The following is a 22,676-nucleotide window of genomic DNA, read 5'->3' on the forward strand; positions in this document are numbered from 1 at the left end:
AGGGTGAATTGCAGATGATTTTTTCTTGTTTGAGAAGCTGTTTCACTCGGATATACGTCAAAACCATAGACTGTAAAAAAAATAGGTCAAAACTGATCATTCGCAAAGACCCGCCCCCTTTAGTTGCTGTTGCTATGTCCGACAAGCCATGCCGCTCTCACGCCACACCATGTTCTCATGCAGTGAAAAATACATCGCAGAGCAGAGAGGACACTGACAACGCGCTGACCGACAGACAGGACAGACCAGGTTACTTTTGATATGAAACAATGTCTTTCACCAACTTTCAAATTTGGTTAGAAATTAGAAATGTAAACAATAAATACCGTTTTGTGGCTCTTTAATGTGTCTGACAGATCGCTGTAGAGCCTCAGTTAAAGCTGCTCGTGAACCGATCATCTCTTCCTTCTAGTTAATTTATAGCATCAAATAAACATGAATGAACATAAGAAGGAATGTTGTTTTAACCGCGGAAAGACGTCTGTACACTCCGTTTTCAAATCCTCCAATGTTAATCTTCTAACTCTCCTGACTGCTTCGTCGGACAAAAATGGCAGATTCGGCGGATGGCAGATTATGATTGGTCAGATTCATAGACAGTAAAAGAAATGGACACAGCGACCCCATTGGAACTCAATTGAGACAAGTGAAGCCCATTTTTAGCGATTTCTTAGCACTTCCTTTCCTGACGCGCAGACTCAAACCGAGCAAAGCGTTACACGGACCACGTGAGCAACCCGTCTGTCTTCTAGTAGCTGTGCCAAGAGAAATCTGAATCATTCCCTTCCGAATCTTGCAGAGACGGACAGTGTGAGTAGGAATTGTCCATGAGCTGGAGCAGGAGAAACTTTTGCTAGGTATTCTGATTAATTATATTGTCATTTTGCCTCTACGTCCCCCCGATTGCCAGCGAGCTTCTCCTCCTGTCCATACGGTAATCTCTCTAATTTGCGACAAAGAGTCGCTTGGTTATGACGCAATCGTTAGCCTACTTTTACAAAAACTGCTTCTACGGGGCCATAACATAAGCTACAAGGTAATGGAGCATTTTATACATTGACGTGTTTCTTTAGAAATAAAAAATGGACAAATGGAGTCTTCAAACGCCTCAGATGTAAAGTTATTCGCTGTCAAAGTGACGCCAAAATGAATGGAAGTCAATGGGATTGCTAACGCAAGTGAAGTTCCGCTCAAGATGGCGGCACCCGGCCGACTTCAACTTCCGGTCGACTTCCTTCCCGCTTGGTCAGATTGCCTGTCAATCAAACTCTGCGAAGGGTCAATTGGGAAGAAAAGACTAACGCATATTCCGTTTCATGCTGACTTTAACAGTTGCAAAGTAAGTTCTTATTTAAATGGTGATTTTGGATTCAGCTTTTGCCCCTTTAGCTTCATCATGTAGCTTTTTGTTAGCAACTTGTAGTGTGATGATTTCCCCTTCGCTTGCCAACGATGGCACTTGTATTTAAGGTTGCCTATGTGTACCCACAGATTGGACTGTGATTTTCATCATACTAGAGCATGAACACTTAAAACGGTTGTCCTTTGCTCAATTGGCACAGTGTTGTTGGCCGAGCAGGAAAGATAAGTCATGTCAAGAAAAAGTTAATGCTCCACCTTGACAGTGCGAGTCAGTGAGTGTGTGTGAGTTTGTGTGTGTAGGCGTGTGCTCACATTGCAGCGAGAGAGAGGAAGTGTGTGCCACTCAAGCTGTGCAGTAATGAGAAGACTAACACGCACGTCTCATCCCATGACTGAGAAATGACCCTTCCCTCCCTCTCTCTTCCTCTTTCTCTCTCATCAGATCCTCCCTCGCTCAGTGAGGTGTTTATTTAATGCCACTGTGACTGAAGCTTTTCTTAATTATGTTAAATACTGTCAGCCTTGATCAGACTCTACACTTAGCAATCACAGGTCCTCCCCTTACCCCCATCAGAGAAGGGCCGCGCACACACACGCTAATGAATACAGACACAGAAGTGCTAATGAAGGCACTCGTATGTTAATTGTGGAGACACACAAGCGCTGACAGATTCGCTTAGTCTAACTAACCCAAAAACATTATGAACGAGTAACAAAATAAACTTTTTAAAAATAAATCCTATTACACTATAAAGAAGAGATAAGAAAATAAATACGGTCACGGTATAAAGGAAAGTGGATGACCTTTATACTGGACCGAATTGGATGGGGAAAAAAAATACGAGACTTAAATAGGACCTATTGTGCTTTTTTTTGCATATCAACTTTCTTTAGTGCATACTGTTGTTTGAGTGTGAAAAAAGGTCTGCAGTTACAAAACAAAATGTCCACTCCAAAGGGATTTATTCTCTATATCTACAGTATAAGCACTGTTTCTGAACTCACTGAAACACCTCAGTTGTATACATTTTCTTGAGGGAACATACAATATTTCTCATTAAGTTTTCTCCTGGGAATGTACAATATTCTAAAAATAAAAGGGGGCAAGGCCTGGTTTATCACGGTCACCGTGATTTTGCCAAGTAAGAAATGTTCCTGGATCAATATATGTTGTTGATCTTGGAACAACATTCCTGAGAAAAAATAGTTCTAACCCTATCCTTACCCTTAAACATAACCCTACCCATAACTCATCCCTAAAATCAGAGGGAAACGATTGATGGTGAAAAACACTGATGTATAAGCACCTAAACCTGCGGTTGTAAGCCTAACCTTGACTGTAAATGTGTCCCTAAAATCTGATTGGAATGTTGTTCCAGGATAAAAGTTGGTGAAATCACATTCAGCATCACAACACACTGATCCAGAGGGTGCTTCATAGAGACAGGAACTGAACAGATCTTTACTGACAGACTGGGAAGAGAGGTGTTGCAATAATATAGAATATGTAAGGAATAATTGACGATGGGCCGTTGAATTATTAGAAAAATAATTCACACCCGAGGTGGTGAGGTGGAGTTACACTACAAAACATTGTTCAGATGATGTATTTCAAGACATTTGTCAGGTTTTTGTCCATAAAACACTCTTGTGTGTAGGACTAATTTCTTACGTATCTAATCCCAAGCCTCCGTTGCTAATTCTAAAACGTAATTTTAGAGAGAGATTGAGAGAGAGAGAGAGAGAGAGAGAGAGAGAGTCTGCTGCATCTCTCAACAGTGTTCGGCAGCAGTGTCTCTACTAATAGCGAAACTGTAAGTCTATCTGATAAATTCATGTAGCTTTTAAGTTGTGAAACTATTTACTGATAAAATCGTCAGAGCAGCACTGCCAACACGTTTCTGTGCGAGTGTGTGTCCAATGTCCATACTTTATATGTACTGTATGCATTTGAGTGCTAGAGAGCTAGAAAAAGAGAGCACACGGAAATGTGCTGTCTGTATATAATAAAACGTAATTTTGTGGCAAAAACATGGACATAATTTGTCATTTTTATGCTATTGCTTAATATATGTATTTGCTTGGTCAGTGTCATTGTGAGTTTTGGTTATTTTGCTGTTGTAAGGACTTTTAAAATAACTGAAATCATTTGGCAAGGTGATGGCAATGGAACTGTAATACGGTCAAGACCTGCCTGGAACTACTTTAGCCATGCGTTTCCCTGAAAATAATTGCACACCTTAGAACGTCAGATTCAAGCATTCAACAGCCCCCGTAGTATAATTGAAAAATAAGGTGATTTTTGAACATTCAAGCACCTGTTTTAGTAGACCCCATAAACAAAACCAAGACTAAAAGGGCCTGATAGGTCCTCTATAAGTGGCTTTTATAAAACGGTGGCAAAAGCACTAATAAAGGATACCTCTGTTTAAAAATTAGTTAAATATATGAACTATGATTAGACTGTGTGGTTACCGGTGTGTTTATGGTCAATTTACAATTGCTTTGAACACAGCTAATCCAATTAGAATATAAATCTGTGTGTGTGTGTGTTTTTAATATTAAATATTACAGTAACACTTTACTTTGATGGTCCCCAAATATCAGTAAAAGCCAAAACCAAAAAAACAGGTTTGATAGTAAACCTCAACAAACTGGCAAATTCCCTTAAAGTCCCCCTGTGGTGAAAATCAAGTTTTTAATGTTGTTTATGTCTATGTGGTGTTTTTAATTTGCTTTAAAACAAATCATGTGCAAATTCATGTCAACACCATTGCTGAATATTTTCTCTTTTAAACTGTGGTGAACCAAAGACCAAAGAAAAATGCGGTTTGAAATTTCTGGTGTTTCTAACATCACAAACTACCTCACGTCAATGTGCCGGAGGGCTTTAGCATATCATTAACAGCGAACTAGCAGAGGAGTCGCGAGAGAAGCCAGGTTGATATCGGGTAGATTTAGCAATATAGCGGGTGTATGATGTATATTATGATGTTATGATGAACTTTAAGCCTTTCTCCACAGACGTTCTGAGTTGTTCAAAATAGTTTCTGATGATTGTTAGAATGCAGCTGTCTGACTCTGAGATGGCAAACGGGAACATGGTTTGTGTAACATTAGCAACACATTATTTGCTGTTTGATAACATAGTCAAGCAAAAGGCTAATCATATTAATTACCGATAAGCGATAATTAGCGATAAAGGAATACAATTATTCACTACAGGGTGATTGTACAGAATCTCATACTACATATACAGAATTTTGGCATCTTATGACCCTTCCATATCACTTCCCAATAGTAAATGGGATAGTATCTCAAACAATGCCAACTTTTGGACGCAAATATGAAAGTCTTCACATATTGTTAGGGGTATTATGTGTTTAATGTCGGTTTTGGCTGGGTTTTGCAATTGTTTTAGGCCAGTTTTCTGTGTTTGGGTTTGGTTTCCTTGGTTTTTCACTGATTGATTATGATCTCCACCTGTTCTCTATTTTGTTGATACTTACAGCTGTGCCCCGGCCCAGTGCCTTTCTTCACGAAACCACTCATAATGTTATGTAGCACAATCTCTGGCTCAACCTTGCTGAGCTCTTTGTCTGTTTTGGGGGACAGCAGAAGGGGAAGGCTGTCCCCAAACTAAAGGCGGGCATACACTGTACGATTTTCGTCCAATTTTGAGCCGAATTCTGACTCGTGTAACTCTTTTTCTGGTCGGGCCGATTTTCAGCTTTGTCGTGCGTCGTTTGTCATGCAGTGTTCATGCAGTGTACAGGGGGAAACGAGAGGCAATTAACCTCTCCCGACCGGCAATCGGATGGTCGGATGAATTTCTGGCATGTTAGAAATTTTGGTCGCTCCTCGTGACTACATCGCACAGTTGAAGCAGAGCTATGAACCGATTGCCCTAAACTCAGTGTTTTTTCCCTCACTGCGCCTGCGCGAAAACAGAAGTTTCATCTGCAGCAAAAAAAATTAAAATATGAAAAGAGGGAGATCTTTAAGTTCTGCAGTTCAAACTAGCTACAAATTACTGTTGCTTACTCCCAGTTCGTGCTGCAAAATGGATTAACGATTACCCACGTCTTCCAAGCCACCTGCGATGTACACTTTGCCTCTTTTATTAATTTGTTGAACAATGTTTTTGAAATAAAGCTGTTTTTAATTTTCATTGATGAATTATTGCAGTGTTCGGACATATTATAGACTGATAATAATTAATTGTAATCGACCTAAATGTTTTAGACAATTTTCAACGAGGAGGAGTAAGCTTCTATGTAATATTTTATTATCCTCACAGCGCGTTGGTTATGCGGTGATGCGCTATGAAATTATTACTTGCCAATTTAATTATAATAGCCTACCAATTTAATAGTAAAAGTATCCTAGGCCTTCCCTAATAATATAATAATAATACAATAATACTAATAATAATTTAATACATGAATTGGAAATGCTAAATCATCTTGATATTGATAGGTGATGCTTGTTTTGACAATCTCTGGATACGTGATATCGTCTATAGGCGCAACCCGGCACGAGGGTGTATCGCGCTGATTCACATTTCACATGTATAGTGTGAGCAGTGAAGTCGCAGCTCAACGTTCAGACCGTATAGTGTGAGCACATAAATCCTGAACTATGGCTTTACATTGCATGCGATCTACTCGTTCAGTGTGAGCAGCTTGCTGAAATCGCACAGACATCGCACAGTGTATGCCCGCCTTTAGGATGGCCCATTGGATTGTGGATGCCACTGCCTTGGCATACTAGGCCCAAGGCGTGCCGTAACTTCTAACAGTAATTCTCACCCCTATCCACTTAGTGGCGAGTGCGCTCTTGCTGATTTTCAAGTTAATGGTAGATGAATGGCTTTTCTGACTTATGTGACATTGTTTACAAGCTGTTTTATTGACGTTTTTCTGCGGTTGAAACACTGATTGAGTGATTAGATACATGAGATGAGAGACATGAACGGATTTCGGCAGCCCGGTCTCACCCCAAAACGTCACATACTGACGCGTCTTGACCAAACGGCAATATACGACGAAAAGGGTACCCCTAAAACGTCCATATGAGACGAAGACATAAGCGCACCAGCAGCGCCTCTTAGCGGTACCCTAACGCATACCTAAACCTACCCATAACCCGAATAGTCACATACGGACGTTTTAGGGGTACCCTTTTCGTCGTATATTGCCGTTTGGTCAAGACGCGTCAGTATGTGACGTTTGGGGGTGAGACTGTGTTGATTTCGGACTGTATCTTTCAACATATTTTCTGATGTTCAATCATGTTTATTTCATTCTGTAACGTTGTAAAGGGGAAGGGATGATCGCGTTCACTTGTGCTTCACTTCGCTTGAACTGAGGCTACAGTGATCTCTCGCGCCACATTAAAGAGCGCCAAAACGGTATTGATTGTTTAAATTTTGTGATTAAATGGACAGAATTTGAAAGCCTGAAAGACTTTGTTTCATATGAAAAGTAACAAAACACAAAGCTTATTGCGATTTATTGGACAAACATTCATGATGAAACCTGAAAAGTGGCTCACAATTTCTCTTCATAAATAAATGCATAATCTAGCCTATGCTTGTCCTGTAAGTTTGTGAATAAAAATGAAAATGTGAACAAAAAAAAAGAGCCAGTTAAATTGCTTATTATCATTAAAATATGAAAAATAAAATGATGTGTAATAATAGATTATGACGGAATTTATAAGACCCTGTCCGTCAAAATGATGGACAATGCGGAAGTCTAACGACCTCTGATAGATATATCCTTGTAAACAAGAACGTTTTGTACACATTTCATTGTGTATATGGTAGGATGGGGGAAGATGCCCCCCTTAAGAACAATGTGGACTTACTTTTCAATTTTAAAGTTTATCATGTGCAGGATGATGATGCATCAGTCAATGTGTTATTGTAGGAAATAAATAGAAACATTTAGTTGTTGTAGCACAAAATGTCAAATATTAAAAGAGGGGTAAGATGGCCCCTATACTGGGGTCTAATTTATATTTTTACTTCAAAATAAAAACTAAATTTTACTCCACAAACATAAAAACAGTAATGTCTCAGCAAGTCGCTCATTAACAAATAAAATACTTTGATATTCAACGTAATTCAATATCGTAGATCACTTTTTTTTTTTCTTCTTTTTTTTTACCTCAAAACGGTTTCGGCTGACTAAATCTCACAAATGTTGATAATCAGATGAAATGGCAAAATTACAAATAGCGCAGCAAATCATCAAAAGTGCTGAGATGAGATTGTGTGTCATCTATGGTCAGGAGATAAAAAAAAAGGTGGGTGGGGGAGTCATCATGCCCCAACCAACCCTTTATAGGCCTATACAAATATATGTGTGAGTATGAGAGAGTGAGTATACTGTATACATTTACATACTTCACAGAGAGATGCATCATCTAATCGGCCCTGAGCAATTCATGTCCTTCCCTAAAACATCAATTAAAGACGGAGTCTTGAGTGATGACATTCCCTTTATTAATCTTATCATGTGTCATAACCTGCTCTCCATAACAGCATCATTTGGACACATATTAAAGCTGGCTGTGGTAAAAAAAAAAAAAAAAAGTATTACCTCATGGGCTAAATGAGTATATAGTATGTTGGTGAAAAAAAATATTAGAATCTATGTGCAAAAATATTATATTTATAAATTGTTATAGCATTCAGAAATCTTTTCTCCTGCTAATATTAAAGTGGTGTTTAAGGGAAGCAGCAGGGTTCAATTCACCACAGGCAGTTCTAGCCTGGGGATTGCTTGATTGTGAAATATCCCTTCAACTCCTCCTCTCTTCTCAGCCTTAAACGGACCTCATCATGATCTCTGAAGGAAGTTACTACACATGCACTGACACAGGCTGGGCAGGACTGCTGCTTTTTAGCGTTCTGTATTTTCCAGTCATCTCTTCTCATTTCCTGCCCTCAAATGAGTGTGCAGAAAAAGAAAAAAAAAATCCTTTATTGGTTCTCAGTACCAATTCAGTTCAACTAAAATGTGTCTCCACAACAAGTACGGCCAGGGAAGAGTTATAGGTTTCACAGGAATTTCATCAGCTTTTCAAGCAAACAAACATACAAAGACACACGGTAAAAAAAGGCCCTTGCAAAGCCCTGTCCATGTCTCACAAATTCCATGTGATTAAGTAACATAGAGATTGAGTCTGTATGTGTAAGAGAGAGAGAGCATGAGAGAGAAAATAACACAGTGAGTCCAGAGATGTAATAAAGGCAAAGATTGTCCCTCAGGGAATCATGGTTGTGTGCGACCAATATGCTCTATATTTCTTCTTCGCTGTCTTCTATCATCACTTTAATCCCCAAAATTACCAACAAAGCCTTTCTTGAAATTTGAGCGTATTTTCCATGATTCAATCATATAATATATGGCGAGGACAGAAATGAACATGGCTGAGCTCAGAGTAAATATTTGAGGTTTGTTTTTCAGCTGTTTTATAACACTGAGTGTGACTGGAGATGGAACAGAATTTGGGTCGAAATGGAGGCCTTGTGGGTCCCTGGCAAATCTGAGGAGATAATATTTGACAAATTAAATGTCCTCACACAATGTTGGGGTGGAGCTTTATGAGACAACTTAAATGGTATTAGTTACATTAAATGGGAACTCATAAATTATAAATAAATTAATTTATATTCATTATTTAATGCTTTTAAAAAGACCAGTAATGTGTTTATTTATACATGAAATATTATATAATATATTATAATGTATATATTTATTTTAATAAGTAATCATTTGAAACATAATTCTGTTACTGGTTTGAGTTTTCAAAAACATAAAAACTGACACCAAACATTAAATTATTTTGTTAATGATTTTATAATTAATTTAATTTGTGAGATGACAGAGCAGAATTATGGTTCAAACCATTGCTAACTCAAATAAAAACATGCATTTTATAAATGATATATTATTTAATAATTCAGGTATTTTCATACATTCGTCTTTTTAAAAGCATTGTGCAATGAATATAAATTTGTTTATATTAATTTCTATATAATGAGTTCCTATAAAGCAGACACACTTATCCCTCCATAAGCACATCCAACAATTGAAACAACATACATACAGTACACAATATCAGCCCCAGGAGTGTTCACCAAATGACTGCCCACAGCACTGCCTCTGATGTAACTGAACATCTAATGGGCATAAAAGGTGTCAGAAAGCAAGCTACCATCATCTTCACCTCTAGCCTGAGGCGCCACTGCTATAATAGTAATCAAGTCTTTGATTCAGCCTTACATTTTCCAGCTCACATGCCTTTCGATTATCTGCTCAGACCAGGGGCTTTGAAGCCCAAACTTGAACCCATGGCTCTGTTTCCTCTGTGGGAGACAACCTGTCATCAGAGCACTCGTCTCAAGCTCTCATAAAGCGCTGTCTCAGGGCCTGCTGTCTCTCTCAGCTCAGCTCTCGATGAACACTGTTGCCTCGGGTCTGCAGATAGACCCTCGCTGGGCACCAAATCCTTTTAATTACATGTACAGACTTTGATTGGGATCTTCTCGTTCCTTTGTAAGCAGTTATTGTTACTGACCAGGCAAACGTGGCTATCTGTGCTCCTTTAGATGTCTACAGTCATAAGACATATTACCGGTTCCTCACAATGCTTCCTTTCATCCTAATTCTGTCAAACCAGGGTTGAACCAGACTTATAATGCGGCAAGAGTGCTTTGCCGCTACAGGCTAGAGACTGTGTGTGAAATTTAAGCTGTTCAAGAAGATTTTAGACAGTTATTTCCCTTACAGGCATGGTGGTCATTTGTGGTTGATTTTGTGTGTTTGTGCATGTGTTAAACATGAGATACCACAGTAGCCTTTATAAAAGTACAAAGGGAGTGTGTAACAGTCTGAGGATGAAACTGACAATACATTAAATGAAATGTACTATTAGTATTGTTTATTTGAATTTTATTGTGCATTTGCATTAGTGTTTTTTTAGCACCCCATTGACTAAAGGAACCATTCCATATCAGCTAACAGTAAAAATATGTTTTAAATATTACAAATTATCCAACATCCATCCTCTAACTGGGAAATGGAGCAATTAGATGATTTAGCAGATGTATGCTAAATCGTTGTCAAATGCAGAAAGTGTGTATGACTACATTGTTATAATATATTTTCTCCATTATTGAATCATCATTTGATGAATTACTGCTGCTGTGTAAAAGAAAATGTACACAAACAGGCAATAATTAAAATAAACATTATTTATAAAATATCAATGAATGTAAAATATCAATCTATACAGGGGATTCAGAAAGTAGGCTATTCAGACCCTTTTTCCCCACAGTTTTTTATGTTGCAGCCTGGTGCTAAAATTATTTTAAATGCAAAGCAAATAATAATTATAATGATAATGAACAATATTTAAAAAGCACAGACTGCAGACACATTCAGACCCTTAACTCATTCCTTGGTTGTAGCATATTTGACAGCAAAGACAACCCGATCTCACGGCAATTCTCACTCACTCGTACAAATTTGTACGAATTGGTCGTGAGATAGCGTTGGCAAAACATATTGCAGCATATTTGGCAGACTTAAGCCTCACTGTATATATTTTATACTATGCAATTATAAACAAGCAAACATTTTATAAAATTAATATTTTAATAAAACATATATATTTTTTAAAGTTAATATAAATATACTTGTATATTATTTGATTTTTTTTAATTATAAAAAAATACATATATTCTTTTTAATTTTAAATAATTGTCACGTCAAATGTCCAAAGATGATGATGTGATTAAAACAGATGAAAAATGTAGTGTGACTTATTAAATAAAAGTAACCCAAAGCAAAGCAGGTGGTCCAAACATGAGAAAACACAAACGTAACAGCATAAACAACACGATACCAGACAATGAACTGATGAAACTGAAGGGCTTAAATACACAGGGTGATGAACTCAGTGATGAACAGGTGTGAACTAGGCTAATTAATCAATAACTATAGAAACAAATCAAGAGCGGGACAATGGAAGAAAGGAAAACAGGGAACTTTGGGTATGTTTCATGACAACTATGAACTAAAATGAACAACGGTGAACTTTTTCCTTTGCATTTTACACGTACAGATGACACTGTTGTCAAAGCGATCCTTGTTGACACGGATCAGCGAAAACGACTAAAATCGCTGTACTCTGCTACTAGGCCAGTAGGTGGCAATGTCACTTTGTAAAGAATCACTACACGCCTGTAGACTGAAGATGTAACATGCATGTATGACGTAACCGTTTACACAAATTCGTGTTTTTATAGTTTACATGGAGACGAACGGGATTGTTTTCAAAAAACTTGGACTTTATAACCTGTTTTCAAAAGTTCACGTTTTCAGGCCCCCGTAAATAAACGGCCAAAACACATAAAAAGTTTTCTGTTTTTAGTTGAAAATGGTGTTGTGTTAATGGCCCCTAAGGAAGTACAAACTAAAAGTTCACGAAAACGCAAGCAAACAATCAGACTACATGGATTTTCATTAATGCACAAATAATACCAATCTGGTTTTTCACTGCCCACAACTTTAGTTAATTCACATCTGAGAGTTTTGAGAGTAAGAACAGAAATGGTCTTCAACAGCTACAAACCTGTGTGAGTTTGAGTATGTACAAGGTGTTTAAGAAAGTCTCCCTAGTCCCCATCACAGCAGAGTTGACTGACACTCCTCCATCTTTCACTGTCTGTCTCAGCATTTGCAACCATCACACTCTGTCTCTTCCATTACCTCGATCTGCCTCTCAGTTTGTCTCCATCACTCTATTTGAATTAAACACATTCTTTTCTCACTCTCTGTCTCTCACAAATTGCAGTGATGCTTGTATACGGATTAGTTAGAATAATTAAAATTGATTTTAAGGGCCTCAGTATTGAATTCCGAATGAAAAATACATTTTCACATGTGATGAGAGTTTAAAGACAGCTTCAGATGGTTCGCTTTCCACTGCCCTATTCATCTGCACTTAAAATTAATGGAACATTTATATTTGAAAATACACAACACATTTTCTATATGGTGAATTCTCAGGTCAATGCTGGATGTCACAGTAAAACTGAATGAAGTGAAGATGTGGTACAGTACAATGGTTAAATGAGAGGAGGACTGTGGGTAATTCACTCATGAACATATCAGGTCACCTTCACCAATTATTTCCTCTTCCCAAACAATGCAGTTATCCTCTCTCTCTCTCTCTCTCTCTCTCTCTCTCTCTCTCTCTCTCTCTCTCTCTCTCTCTCTCTCTCTCTCTCTCTCTCTCTCTCTCTCTCTCTCTCTCTCTCTCTCTCTCTCTCTCTCTCTCTCTCTCTCTCTCTCTCTCTCTCTCTCTCTCTCTCTTCCCCCTCTCAGTTCAGGATGCATTCTCTTATTACCATCATTATGGCAAGCCCCGGGGCACTTCTCACACGTTGCAAAATAGACTCATCTAAGCAGCTCCAGAAAACAATGGAGCAGCATTGAAAAATAAACAAGTCGCGAGTCAATCGGCATACAGCTGACAAACATGTCTACAGCGATCCATGGCTCCTATAATTAACTGTCAACTGTCTCAGTCTCTGTATGTGTAGCCTCATAATACAAGGTTAGCAATGAACTAACTGGATGAAGTCAGTCTCCAAACACCTTGTGACAGGGAACAAAACTTCCCGATGGATGTCAGTGCTGTTACTCTGTTGTATTACACGTGTAGAGAGGGAGAAAGAGATATGCTAGCATGTTGAACACTCATTTTGAAGTTCCTTTTCATACTTTATGCACCCAGCTGAAGGAACCGCAATAAGTTGTGTCAGAAGTGTAGAATATTTATGACTGCAAAGAGACTTAAAATAGCACCTCTTTTAAGCATTTTGGTGTTTCTTTTTAGGCCAGTGACAAGTTCTTACAAGTGGAAAGGAAAAACATACAGAGTAAGCTTTCTGGGTAGATACCGCTACAGCTTCCTGTGGTTGGAAGTTTTTCGATATTCAGACTACCAGGCAAACTGTCAAAGGATGTCACCCCCTCTTCAGGCTTAAAAAAAAAAAAAAAAACACTTTCAGGGTAGGTATCGTTTTGACAGTAAAAATCCATGATATTTACAGTAAAACAAACTGACAGCTGTGGTTGCCAGACATTTACAGTAAAAACTGATTTTAGTAAGGTAGGATCTGGAGCGACTTTACCAGCTCACAAGGTGCGTGGAAGCAAACAGTGATGTCTTGAGTGGAGCTTAGCTGTTGCTAATTTTCTTTGTATGAGTAAATCAGTATGGAGATGTTTTCTTAAAATGTTCATGCATTTTGTCTGTTGTGTTCCCTAAAGAAGGCTCGCAAGCCCAAACGCATTCGTAATGTTTTGAATTTATTAAAGATCCCCTTACCACAAATGTTGCTGGATTCCTTTTTGCACAGGATTTACAGATTTAACTCAAATTTACAGTAAAATGTTACGATACCAACCACTAATATCTGTTTTGTACCTTTGTAATATACTGAAAACCACCAAAAACAGGTGGTGATGAGAAAGTCACATGATGAATCAAAGATCATCACAAGCAGCTTTCCCACAAGCTGAGAAGGTAAATACTAATATATAAAAGGTACACAGTGTGTTACGTATGTTCTGTTCTGTTTAGTTTAGTTTAATTGTATTTTGGTTCTGTTTTCCCTGTTCCTGTTTGCCTGTGTTCCCTGTCATTGTAAGTGGACCGGGGTGTGTTCCACTGCGCTTTTAGATATACACTTGCAAACTTCCCTAAGCACTTCCCCTGGGGGGAATCTCTGCCACCATTTTGAAGCAAGTTCTTTGGCTGAATTCCACTCCAAATTTTTATGCTCTTAACTCGCAAACTTCCCTCCGTCTCGTTCGCTCGGATGTGCGTCATTGCTTACGTTGCACGAGTGCCCACTGGCGGAACTCGTGCATAAGGTTTAAATGGAACCCACTAAGCCCTTGCTCACTTGGAATTCACTATGGAGAATACCATTCTATGCACATACGTTTTTGGAGAAAATATATAAAATCCTATAGGTGTACGAGCTGTTGGAGAAAAATAAAATTACACACACACACAAAAAAAAAAAAAAAAAAAATCAATAGTATAAACTTTGACTGTGAACATAAGGTAGCTACAAGTATTATGTGATTACATCTCAAAATAATTAATATATCATGCACTAAAACACGATTAATGCTCAAAATAATTAATATATCATACAGCCCGGTCTCACCCCAAAACGTCATGTACTGACGGGTCTTGACCATACGGCAACATACGACGAAAAGGGTACCCCTAAAACGTCCATATGAGACGAAGACATAAGCGCACCAGCAGCGCTTCCTAGCGGTACCCTAACGCATACCTAAACCTACCCATAACCCGAATCGTCACATATGGACGTTTTAGGGGTACCCTTTTCGTCGTATGTTGCCGTATGGACAAGACCCGTCAGTATGTGACGTTTTGGGGTGAGACTGTGTGGCTATCATACACTTCAGTTAAGCGTGATCTGCTGTGACATCACAATTAAGCTGAATTGTGGGATATATAGCTGCTATCTGAGTAGACTCGCCCTGGACTTGTGTTTTGTTTGTTTTATTATATGTGACAGCAGTCGTCCGTGAGGGGCTGCTGTCTTTTACTTTCGTTTTGTTTTTTGTTATTTTATTCATTAAAGTTGTTGAATGTTCGCCGGTTCCCGCCTCCTTCTTCCCACAACATCTAACTTTGCTACAGCTCCCTTGGTTACTGATTAAGTTCACCTGTAGTTCATTTCATTTCCTCATTACCTCTACTTGTGAGATAGTTCACCCAAAAATTTAAATTGTCATCGTTTACTTAACCTCAAGTTGTTCCAAATCTGTACCAGTTTCTTTGTTCTGTTGAACACAAAAGAATGATTGAAGAATGTTGGTAAATAGACAGTTGACGGTAGCCATTGACTTCCATAGTAGGAAAAAAAAAAACACTATGGAAGTTAATGGCTACAGTCAACTGTCTGGTTTCCAACATTCTTCAAAATATCATCGTTTGTGTTCAACAGAGGAAAGAAACTCATACAGGTTTGGAACAACATGAGGTTGAGAACATGGTGACAGAAATTATCTCTTTAAGCCCTTATTTCTCCTCTGGGTTTTGTCTTGTATTAAAGTGGTATTTTTGGTTATTGTTTCTCATTCCTGTTCCTATATTTTCCTGATTGTCAGTTTATTAAATACTATAATATATTGTATTCGCCATGTTTACCGACCAGCAGATTAATACACATTATCATTCACACATAATACTACACACCCATCATGGTAACACACATTTCACTAAATGTCACACAATGTACATGAACTCATTAGAAATAACTAAGAAGAAACAGTTATTTAAACAAAAATACAACAAATGTGTAGAATCACGCGGGGAATTCTGGGAATGTCAATTTACAGTTTTTCACTGTAAATTATACAATGACTTTTCACATCCAAAAACTTGAAATGTAACAGTATTTTACTATAAAATTACATTAAATGTAAGGTTAGATCTATTACAGTTATTCTACGTATAAAGTATCAGTTTAACCTGTTAATTTTTGGTGATAACTATAAAAAACTATAAAATTAATTTTAAAATTAATCATATTTTTTCTGTATTAATCATCAATTAAACTATCTTTACTATCTTGACACATTGACCCTATTTTGGGTAAATATTGCAGTTAATTTGAAATTGTAATTCGTCCCCTTGGAATTATAAGGTTCTATCTGCGTTCTGAGCAGTTTTGAGATATTGAGCTTTAAAATTTTTGCATTCCATTCGACTGTGTAGAAAGAACCTTTTTATTTTCTAAATAAAAAGTTCCAAAATGTACACAACTTAAAAAACAACATCACATAAAGAAGTGGTCACAGAATAAGAATTTTGACAAAAATGTCAGATAGAACCTTATAATTCCAAGGGGACGAATTGGCATATTATAATTAATTTGATTTTGAAGTTTTCAAATGATTAACAGGTCCACAATAATGTCATATTGATATCATATTCCTTAAGTTGACATACAAAAAAACAAATAATTTTTCACAATTAGACAATTTCATTGTCTGATGTTATACATTATTTTGATTCTTTTAAATATGTAAACTGACTGAACACCAGTATAGCCCAACAATCTATAATCGTTTGTGTTATTGATTTGGACAAATCGAACGGAAGCAGCTTAAGACTGGAACTTGCAAGAACAGTCTCAGATGTGCATTAAAACCCCAAAATGGCCCAATCGAGGGAAACTTTCGATTCAATTATCAGTGATGTTGTTAATGGCCCCATTAGAAAAAGAATAATGGCAAATTAGGCAACTGCGGGTGAGGAATGGCTTGTGTGACAGCCATCTGGCGAGAACAGGAGGCAAAAAAGCACAAAAAGGAAAAAAACACCGTGGCCAGCAGAACCACCCAAACATGGGTCCGGACCTCCACCATATGGCTACATTCATCTTGCGTCTAAAAATGTGGCATCGCCGTCAAAATTCCCTCTCTGTACTGCCACAAAATACGCCTCTGAAAAATGCTCTTTTTTATACACCTTAAAAGTGAAATGTACACTTTTCAAAGGCCTACTATTTTCAATTATCAGTAGTGACACCAGACAATAACTGACTGTATTAGAAAATATTTGAGCTTTCACTTTACAAGGCAAATTTTTCTCCCCTCCGTCAGCAGGCAACGTCGATTGTGCAATCCTGTTAATTTGTTCCAAATCATGGAGATTAAAACCACAGAGTGATGGATCAAGAACAATGCGAGTTTCAAAATGTTGACAACACTTTGCCAAAGAGTGCAATTTCCAGTTATGCTTTCAGTTGGAAACAACCTACACAGGAAGCACATTCTAACAAAAATGGTGGATTGTCCAGTGATAGTCTCAGTGTCTCAGGGTATTATTTCAGGAAGCTCAGAGTCAGAGCACAAAAGATTTGCAAACAATAAAATATTTGACTCCAAGGAAAAGAGAATGTAAAATCACAAAAGGGATGTTGTTGCTCAAATAGACAGTTTTGTATGACTAATATATGATGGAGCATTGTTTTGCGTCACAGTCCGGTCAAATGTGACGTGTGGAAAACATTGCTTTCACTCCTATAGGATTTCAAAAGTCCCAACTAGTTTACTTCACCTTAAAAGAAAACGAGTTATTACAGTATTTAAATTAGAGGAATCAAATAACCGCTCTCAAATACAGAAGATGATTAAATGGACAAAATGATAAAAAATCTCTTAATGAATGCATCTGTAATTTCCCCTCTTTCGATGTTTCTTTTAATTAAGGCTTTCATTACTATGTTTAGCAGTCAAGCTAATAATTAGAGAATTGATTTGATTTGCGATTGATATGGTTTTCACTAGCTATGGATTAGCAGGTTTAGATAAGCTAGCGCAATCAGTCTGAGCATTAACATTAATGATATTCATGAATTTCGAAATTTCATCATATTTCACACCCCAAAGCTGTGATTTTTGAGCATGTGAGGATATAGCTTATTACACATATTAATTTGGTTTTGTAGTTTCGGCTGGTGCCAAGACCACCTTTTCTACTTCACCTAGTTAGTTTTTTATATATAATGCTTTTACCATTTGTAAATATTACACTTATTACAAAAAATAATAAACACAAATATAATCAGACAGTTTATTACCAAGAGCATGGCTCACATTAGCAGATGGAAATCCAAAATATTTAATTTTGTCACCAAATTAATTGTGTTGTAAGGATACCCTAATGAAGGGATTACATTTTCCAGCCTAGACTGTGAATGGTGTATTGATATTTGATTATCATTTATACATATTATATACATAGTATTTATTAATATTTAGAATTAGTTTTTATATTTTCAATTTAATTTTAGTATTTTAATATTTTTATTCAGCTTTAATTTATTTTTGTAGCAATTTTAGCACTTCAGTGTAAACTTTTTTTATTTTATTTATATGTATTTTTTTAAGTTTAAATTTTTACCTAATATTTATCCTTTTAATTTGAGTTAATAATAACAACACTGGAGTGGTGGTCTCATCATTCCCTTGAAAATGAGAGGACAGGCATCACAAAGCACAAAAATGTGCTGAGTTTGCTGAATGACACCCCATGTTTGTTCACACGATGTACGTTTGCATTTACATTTGTTTAGCAGTGAGGTCATTGCATTTCCTGCAGATACCCCTGTGCTTTGACTGCACATATTTATATAAAGAATTAAATGATTCAAGTTGAATTAACAGGATGTTCTGCCTAAATCTGTAGCCAGTTTCAAAATGCACTCACTTAAAGTCATATCAAGACCCCCATCCAAAAGACAGTGAAACATTAGAACAGAGGGGGGAAAATGTGAAAAAGAACCATGAAGACTACATACCTGTGATATTAACACTGACAGTATTTGTATACGTGTTATTTGAGAGAATCTCATATCCTTTTTCCATTCTTTCTCAGTGAAGTTTTTGCTGCCTGTGTGACTCCTCCCTAGAACTTTTAAATCTGCAAAGAGTTTCACTTTCTCTCTTCCCTTCTGAAATGCCCCCTTCTCCCTCACACGGCAGATTACATCCAGACGATCTGTCCCGGACACACACAGACAGTGACGGATGGTGGAATCCCACAGAAGTATCTTTTAACAGCTTCTTCTACAGTTCAGCTCTGGGCCAAAATCTACCCAGCTGTGCTCCTCTGTTTTTGTTTATTCAGGAAGTATCCCAAACAGGAGCCAATCACAGCACTTCTCTTTCTTTAAATGATCCCGCCTACTTTTACTTCTCTCTCTGCATTTGTTTTGAAATCCTACCACATATATCTGAATTTATTTCTTTTTTTTTTTTTACTTTCTGTATTATTTGGGGGTTAAAAAGAGGCCTGTTGGGGTTTGGATGGAAGGATGTGGTTGTATTTTTTTGTACTCGTTTAAAGCATGTGGTTTTCTTGTGAATTTCTGATAAACTACTTGAATGACTCATGGCTCACATGGCAGATCTAGTTGTTTGCTTATTATATTAAATGCAATGCAAAGCATCTTGGGTATCTGATAAAAGATTTAGGTCCCACTTTATATTAAGTGGCTTTAAGTACTATGTACTTACATGTACTTACATTGAAATTAATCATTTGATACAATGTACTTATTGTGTAACTACATGTTTTTACATTGTACTTACATTTTAAAAATTCCTGCATGTAATTACAGCTGTAATTAATTTATGTAATTACATTTGTAATTACACAGTTGACCCTTCCCTTACACCTTAAACCTACCCAATCCACCACACCTGTCCCCAACCTTACCCGTATCACACCTCAATAGCAGCAAAAGTGTTTTACAATACAACATGAACACAATAAGTACATTGTACTTATTTTTTTATGTAAGTACATAGTACTTAACGCCACTTAATATAAAGTGGGACCAAGATTTATATTATGTTATTTATATTACAGCTATGAATGCTTTGAAATACCTTTCTTTGTTATTTCTATAACGCATAGTCGACTGAAGCGAGCAGAGTTGAAGTGAACCCAAGTGCAGTTATATTTTAACAATGGTGACAGTAAAACAGAATCAAATGATGACTTGACTTGAACTTAACATGACTTGACTTAACAGACTTGGTTACATACAGACCCAAAAGGCAATGGGAAAATGAGGGCTATAAATACACAAGGGCTGGATTTAACTCCACTTTTAGACATGCACTGCAAATTTACTCTTCCCCTCTGGGAATCCACACCGCCATTTTGAAGTGCGTTCAACTTCATCAAGTGGATGTGGGAAGTTTATATGGACAGACCCTCGACCCCTTTGATTTTGACAGAGGGATGAGTCTACTCAATATATACACTTCAGGCAGATCCATACCACAATTCAACACGATTGTGATGTCACAGGTCGTGCTTAATTTACCCCCACCACACACAATCTAGGGTATGATAATAGAGTTATTTTGACATTTAACCACATTTAATTATTGTAGCTACTTTAAGCTGACTGTTTTTTTAGTTATAGTTTATTGTTTTGTTATTATTATTGCATAAACCTATAAGGTAGAAAAAACCAACCTAATAATATTAATAATTATAATTCAGCTCCATATTGGATTCCAAGTGATCAAGGACTTAGCGTGTTTCAGTTAAACACATTGCAAGGCCAGGGTTCCGGCAGTAGTGGGCACTTGTGCAACATAAGCAATGACGTTCAGTACATCCGAGTGAAAGAGATGGAGGGAAGTTAGTGAGGGAAGGGCATAAAAAAATGGACTTAAATGCAGCCAAGGTCACCTGAAAGCAATGGATACAATGAACCAATCAAAACATCCACATGACAAGATCACATGAGGAACAGGGGGATTGCGGGACAGAGCTATGACAAGCTCTGTAAATAATTATGTTGTGTTATTTATTAACAGATATCTCAACTTTAATTTCTAGGCAGTTCAAAACATAAAGTGATATTTCTACTTGTCAGGCAAATAGTATAATCAGAGTGAATCAAACAAACTAATATAATACAATATACAACACAATAATAAATAAAACCCCTTGACAATTACACCATGAGGACCGAAAATAGTTTAATGTTGAGACATACTGAAGTGCCTCTTGATAAACATTAGGTTTTGACTGATGGTGCCTCTCCTCCAATTTCAAGGTTATGTGACAGATTGCATCTCCCAAAACATGAGCTGAAATTTGATTTAGGTGGACAGGTGCAGGATGTGTGGACATCCGAACCAGCAGTACACATGGACACTGAGTTTAATAAATTGCAAACAGGTATATATTTGAAACATTAAAAAAAGGCTATCTGTTTTAATTTAACACTGGAAAGGTATTGTAAATTATCTGACAAAAAACAATGATGAAAATGAGAAAATGGTTCACTAATTTATATTCAGTGTTTTCAAGCTCCACATATTTTTTTTTTTTTTATCTTTACATGTATTATTTACGTATAGTCATTTATTTGCATTCAGAAAAAAAGTGCATTCATCATTTATAACAGTAAATGATGACTGTGGTAAATGAATAGTAAATTATGTGATATTTATGGATTTGTTTGCTTCATATTGCTTTACTCTAAAAAAAAAGAATAATGATGTCTGCACGGATGCCTGCAGGATATCATCTTGTTGCACGCACAGAAGTCCAGTACGCCTGCATTTTTTGATCGTATAGGTCCAAAGATGCCCCCAAAGTGTTGAATGGCCACTCTGCAGAGTTAGTACACTAAATAAAGGTGGTTTAGCCTAATGCCACAGGATCTTTTTTTTTTTCGCTCCACAAAGAACATTATACTCTAGTTCTTTGGAAATCCCTCAATTATCTGGTAATTTAAAGAAAATGGATACCGATTTGTATAAAGAGCTGTTTTAATCTCCATATAATTCAGGATCCTCACAGCCAAAACATATTTCTTTGATAGAGGAGGGTTCTTTTTTAAAGTGACTTCAAATAAACATTAAAGAACCTTTAAAGAAATATTTTAATTCAGTACAAGTTACCGGTATGTTCATTCAACACCATTTGTGGCCACAAACTCAAGGTTACAATGAGGCAATTGTAATGGAAGCAAATGAGGCCAAAATATAAAGGTTTTAAAAGCAGAAATGTGAAGATTGCAATTTTTAAAAAACATATTCATGTTTTTCTGTGCATTATAATAAGCTGTAAAGCAGTTTAAATCATAATTTTATAGTCATTTTTGGCATTTAAGGTTTACAGCATTAAGTTGTCGTGACAACAAAGTTGTAAAACTTGATTTATGTTTATGTAGAGATGGTCAACTTTGTTCTATTCTAAAATCATTAACATATTGTTTACTTGTGAATATTTCAATGTTTACAGATTGGCCCTATTCACTTTTTAAGTAGTGTACCTCACTGTAAACAAGATATTTCCTTTTTTGTGGTCATCAACATTTTAGCTTAAAGTGCTTAAGGCTGAATATTACTTTAATTTTAAGAGTGTGGCTTAGAATTCTGTGTTTGTTGTAGAAGGTTGTAGTGAGAACAATGGGAGTGCTAGCATGGAGAAAGGAAGTATTGTACAGACATGATGTCTGAATCTATTGTAGCTGTATACAACTTGACATGTCAAGACATAAACATGACATACTGTAAAATTGTGTAGGTCACTATCCAGGTCAGTCACTTTTCCCTGTCCTGACCTGCCTCAAGTGAGAGGGGTCTTCAACTTTGCACGTCCTGATTTTGGCAAGTTAAGCACGTTCCTGGGTCAACATT

General features: G+C 36.9%; 1 protein-coding gene across 1 annotated transcript in view; it reads right to left on the reverse strand.

Annotated features, from left to right (window-relative positions):
* Positions 1 to 19,145, reverse strand: part of LOC307166021 (uncharacterized protein) — a 127,401-nt gene extending 108,256 nt beyond the window's left edge. The window contains exon 1 of the mRNA XM_079884124.1: positions 18,803 to 19,145. Within this exon, the coding sequence (XP_079740250.1) occupies positions 18,803 to 18,869 (67 nt within the window). The 5' untranslated portion in view covers positions 18,870 to 19,145. The remainder of the gene's footprint in view (positions 1 to 18,802) is intronic.
* Positions 19,146 to 22,676: the final 3,531 nt, after the last annotated feature.

Source organism: Squalius cephalus (assembly GCF_949319135.1).
Source record: "Squalius cephalus genome assembly, chromosome: 10".
In the NCBI taxonomy this organism is placed as follows: Eukaryota; Metazoa; Chordata; class Actinopteri; order Cypriniformes; family Leuciscidae; genus Squalius; species Squalius cephalus.